The sequence below is a fragment of the Lycium ferocissimum genome, chromosome 10 (genome assembly GCF_029784015.1).
Source record: "Lycium ferocissimum isolate CSIRO_LF1 chromosome 10, AGI_CSIRO_Lferr_CH_V1, whole genome shotgun sequence".
In the NCBI taxonomy this organism is placed as follows: Eukaryota; Viridiplantae; Streptophyta; class Magnoliopsida; order Solanales; family Solanaceae; genus Lycium; species Lycium ferocissimum.
In genome coordinates, this window is record NC_081351.1 from 4,129,235 (window position 1) to 4,134,527 (window position 5,293).

Below are 5,293 nucleotides of genomic sequence, written 5' to 3' on the forward strand. Positions count from 1 at the left end.
AAATAGGATAAAATACATGATTTTTTTTTCGGATTATTCTTTCTCGTGGCCTTCACGAACAAATCTAATCCTTACAAGGGTAGTCTAATACCCACGTGATCGGCCCAAGGTAGTTTGCAAACTGCGACTCGGCAACGCTCCGGAGTCAACATCTTAAACAAAAGTGTTGGCAAGTCGACCCCGAAAGAAGAGGGGGTCGATCGAATATGTCTGCCGAAGTATATAAGGCATGAAATACGGCGGAGATAAGGTGCGGACGGGTTCCAAAATACTTACTTCTCAAGACAAGATCATCAATATACCGATGTCATAGGACGGGAAAGTACGAAGCAGATGCATCCGTGATCTTTCTCGATGAGCAACGGATCCGGCCACTTTAGAAAGAGAGGTGTGTGCCAATATCATATATCACATATGCGTATAGCGAACCCATGCATGCATACTCGTAGAACATCGTCCGTGTATTGTTGCGGAACGTGCAAGAATACATCACGTGTACAAATAACGTGTCCCGGCCCTCGAGTGAGGGACTCGGTGAATATGTCACGTATGCATTTCTCGATTCGGTGAGCATACAAACATCAACTATCATGCATGCATGTAACGTGCCGAATACTCGGTGGATGACTAACAAGAATCCGGTCCGGATGGTCATCATATGATACTCTCTTGGTGGGGTCTCGGTGAACAATGCGATGGAGTACGCACGTTACTTGAGGAGACTTGAAGAGGTGCGAAACCATATCCGATCGGTACATATACACATTACCAATATCCGAAGATTCACTAAAATAGTAGATGATCCAAAACATCGAGGTCCTATCGGGATGTTCAAGAGAAATAATTGTTATATCGGATTACATATTAAAATGCTCTTATCGGCTTTTATCGGAATATTTATATCCGAATATTCATACCGAATACTTTTATCTCAATACTTACGGCGAGAATATTTGTGTCGAAATACTTATGTCGAATGTATGAAACTCGTAGGGATTATTTATATCAAATTACACTTCATATTAGGGCACTTATATCAAAATACATATATCAAATATTCATCTATTCGTATCAAAATGTTCACAAAGCAAAACCTCGGAATACTTATCCTAAACGCAGAGGATACATACGAATCAAAGAATAGAAGTTTTCCTTATGATGCTGAAGTGTAACACAAATAGGCCTCGGGGATTTGGGCCCACCTCGAAGTCGAGGTAGTGTACACAAATTACGTACATTAATTCGCGTTCGACAAGCTATAGATATTTAAGCAATTATTTCAACAAAACATGAAAAACTTAATTCAATTCTATTGAATGAAAAAGGGACAAATTCAAACTCGGATTTCAAGAGATCGTCCACAGAGGCTCGTATCGAAGCCTTGCTAAGACATTCAAAAGAAGGAAAGGTAAAGCCTTACATACCTTTTCCGCTTCTGGCGCTACGAAATTCAATTCTGAAAGTACAAAATCTACAAATGGTCACATTGATATAAGGCTTTAAGTTCAATCTTAACCAATACTTGTCTACAAAAATTTGACTCCACCACCATACGTGAAATAGTCTTCTTTCCAACATGATTCCAATCTATTGCTTAATATCAACGTTTTCATATCCATTTACTAATCAATATCATTCCAATAAAATTAGGAGAAGCATTTCAATGGAGTTTTCATAACACATTTCATCCAAGGGCTTTTTACCATTTCATTAACAATAATCATAATTTGCACCTTAACACTTTCATTTTCATAATTACATAAATCTACCATAAAATCACAAAACTTCCCATAACAACTTAATAACCTTTCATGCTAGTATACACAGGACTTCACTTCCATAATTACATAAAAATTACATTGAAATCATTTTCCTATAATCATTTTCAACAAATTTTCCATACCAACTTGAACCATTTCCTTCCATTTCCATCACAAGGCTTCAACAACACAATTAATATAGCAAATAAAATTTTAATCATTCCTTTCCATTATACCATTTTCGATATATATATATCCATAACACAAGATTTTCACTCTACATTCCTTTCCCCGTTCCACAACACCTATATATATTCTTCCAAGACAAAAGAAAATCTTGGTCCAAGTGACTTATGACAAAACAAGGCGGTCTCCATACCACGTTGTAAAAGGACCCTTGAATTATAGGAATATCGCAAGTAAATAATTTTTGGGAGAAGATTTCAAAGGGTAAGGAATGGAGTTGTATCAATGGCCTTCTCCTTTGCTCTTGTTTCTTTTGTTTTCTCCTTTGTCAATTTGTCTTGAAGCTTCTAAGTGATAAATATTGACTAAATGGTCTTTTATACATTTATCACATGACTAATTTAAATGGGCTTGGGTCCTTTATTAAGGACCATGGCCGGCCGCGCCTCCTCCCCTTGAGCCTCGTTTTCTCTTATTTTTTGGGCCCAAGTAGTTGGCTAACATTGTAATTTCATGAAACAAATTTTTTTCCAAATTCCAATTTTTGCCCCTTAGCCTCCCTCGGCATTTTTCGCACCAATATTTCCCGAGAACAACTTATATGGCTACGTCTTTTTTATCCTGTCACAATTGTTTCAAAATTTTTTGTTACGGGACATAACAGGTAAGTTCATGTTGCATGATGATTTTGTTATTCTGGATTGTACGATTGATAAAGATATTCCCATCATCTTGGGAAGATCCTTCCTTGCTACGGGCAGAGCGCTTATGGACTCTGAAAAGAATGAAATCAAGTTCTGAGTGAATGATGAAGAGGTGACTTTCCAAGCAAGTAAGGGGATAAAGTTGCCAAGTGCTTATGAGAATATCTTGGTTATTGATTTGTTTGATGGGATTGATGCTGTCGAACATAAAATGGAAGCAGAAAGTTTGGGAGAAGCTCTTGCTGCTATTCTGGTGAACTTTGATGTTGATGATATGGAGGGCTACGTGGAAACTGTAAATACGCTTGCAGGTCTGGGTTTTTACACTTACCACCCAAGAAAGCTTGATCTTGACCTTGCAAATAGAACCACTCCACCAACTAAGCCTTCTACTATTGAGCCACCGAAGCTTGAGCTTAAGCAGCTCCCAACACACTTGTGGTATGAGTTCTTTGGTCCGAATAAGACATTGCCAATGATTGTTTCAGCATTACTGCTTGAGGAACAGATTGAGCAATTATTAGAGATTTTGCGCGAGTATAGGCATGCTATTGGTTGGACTATAATGAGATATTCGGGGTATTCCTTCTGGTATTTGTGAGCATAAAATTTAGCTAGAAGAGGACAGCAAGCCGAGTGTTGAACATCAGCGGAGATTGAACCAAAACATGTAGGAGGTCGAGAAAAAGGAGATCATAAAGTGGTTAGATGCTGGGGTAGTGTATCGGATTGCACATGGCAAGTGAGTTAGTCCAGTTCAATGTGTTCCAAAGAAGGGAGGTATCACTGTAGTGCCTAATGCAAAGAATGAGCTGATTCCCACTCGTACAGTTACTGGATGGTGTGTTTGCATGGACTATAGGAAGCTAAACTCAGCTACTTGTAAAGACCATTTTCCCATGCCTTTTATTGATCAGATACTTGATAGGATGGCTGGGAGGTCCTACTATTGCTTCTTAGATGGGTACTCTCGCTACAATCAGATCAACATTGCCTTAAAAGATTAAGAGAAGATGACTTTCACTTGTCCTTATGGGATGTTTGCATTGAGACGAATGCCCTTTGGGTTATGTAAGCACCATCCACTTTTCAAAAGTGCATGATATCGATCTTTTCTAACATGGTAAAGGACTTTTTGAAGGTGTTTATGGATGATTTCTTTGTTGTGGGTGATTCGTTTGATGACTGTCTTGACCATCTGGGTCAAGTGTTGAAAAGATGTGAAGAGATAAATCTTGTGCTAAATTCGGAGAAGTGCCACTTTATGGTGAAGGAAGGGATTGTCCTCGGTCACAAAATCTCTGAAAAGGGAATTGAGGTCGATCAAGTGAAAATAAATGTGATTGCAAAACTTCCTCCACCTATCTCAATCAAAGGTTTCCGGAGTTTCTTGGGACATGTTAGGTTCTACAGGCGCTTCATCAAAGATTTCTCCAAGATTACAAACCCGATATGCAAGCTTCTTGAAAAAAAATCTAAGTTTGTGTTTGATGACAAGTTTCGAGAAGTATTTAATGAATTGAAGGAGCATCTCACTTCTGCTCCTATTATTGTTGCTCATAACTGGTCCCTGCCTTTTGAATTGATGTGTGATGCGAGTGGTTTCGCGATTGGTGTTGTGCTTGGCCAGAGGCACAATAAAATTATGCACCCGATCTACTATGCTAGTAGGACTCTTAATGCGGCTCAGATGAACTACCTGGTGACAGAGCAAGAGCTGCTTGCTATAGTGTATGCTTTTGAGAAGTTTAGATCCTATTTTTTTGGGTCCAAGGTTGCGGTGTACACTGATCATGCTACATTGAGGTATCTTATGGCAAAGAAGGAGGCTAAGCCACAACTGATTCTTTGGGTCCTTTTGTTGCAAGAGTTCATTTTCGAGGTGAAAGATCGAAAGGGGTTCGAAAATGAGATCGCTGACTATCTCTCCAGGTTTGAGAAAACTGGGGTGCCAACAGAGGAACTTGATATTGATGATGCTTTTTTGGATGAGCAATTTTTGGCGATGTCTATGCAAGTGGCACCTTGGTATGCGGATTTGGCTAATTACTTTGTGACTGGCATCATTCCTGACGAGATCAAATCTTACCAGAAAAAGAACTTTTTGCGTGATTCTCGTCAGTACTATTGGGATGAACCATACTTATTCAGAACTTGTGTTGATAACATTATTCGGCATTGTGTTCCAGAGAGTGAGGTGTTAGAGATTCTGAAGGCTTGCCACGACTCTCCAGTTAGGGGCATCATAGTGGTACGAAGACTGCTGCAAAGGTGCTCGAATATGGTTACTATTGTCCTACACTCTTTCATGATGGTAATTTGATGGTCCGGTCTTGTAATCAGTGTCAATGGCATGGGAGTATTGGTAGGAGGCAAGAGATGCCTATGAACTTTGTGATGGAAGTTGAGGTGTTCGATGTTTGGGGATTGATTTTACGGGGCCCTTTGTAAGCTCTTGTGGCATGAAGTACATCTTGGTGGCTATTGACTATGTTTCTAAATGGTAGAAGTGGTGGCTTTACCTAATAACGAAGCCAATAGTGTCATTGGATTCTTGAAAAAGAACATATTTACTCGTTTTGGTACCTCAAGGGCGAAAAACAGTAATGGTGGTTCCCACTTTTGCAATAAAGCTTTTGCAGG

The 5,293-nt window shown here is 39.3% G+C and overlaps 1 protein-coding gene across 1 annotated transcript; it reads left to right on the forward strand.

Moving 5' to 3' along the window:
* Nucleotides 1–2,861: 2,861 nt before the first annotated feature.
* Nucleotides 2,862–4,973, forward strand: LOC132034560 (uncharacterized). The gene is made up of 2 exons (XM_059424957.1): nt 2,862–3,241; nt 4,055–4,973. Exons 1-2 carry the CDS (start codon nt 2,862–2,864, stop codon nt 4,971–4,973), a joined length of 1,299 nt encoding a protein of 432 aa, XP_059280940.1.
* The last annotated feature ends 320 nt before the right edge of the window (nt 4,974–5,293 follow it).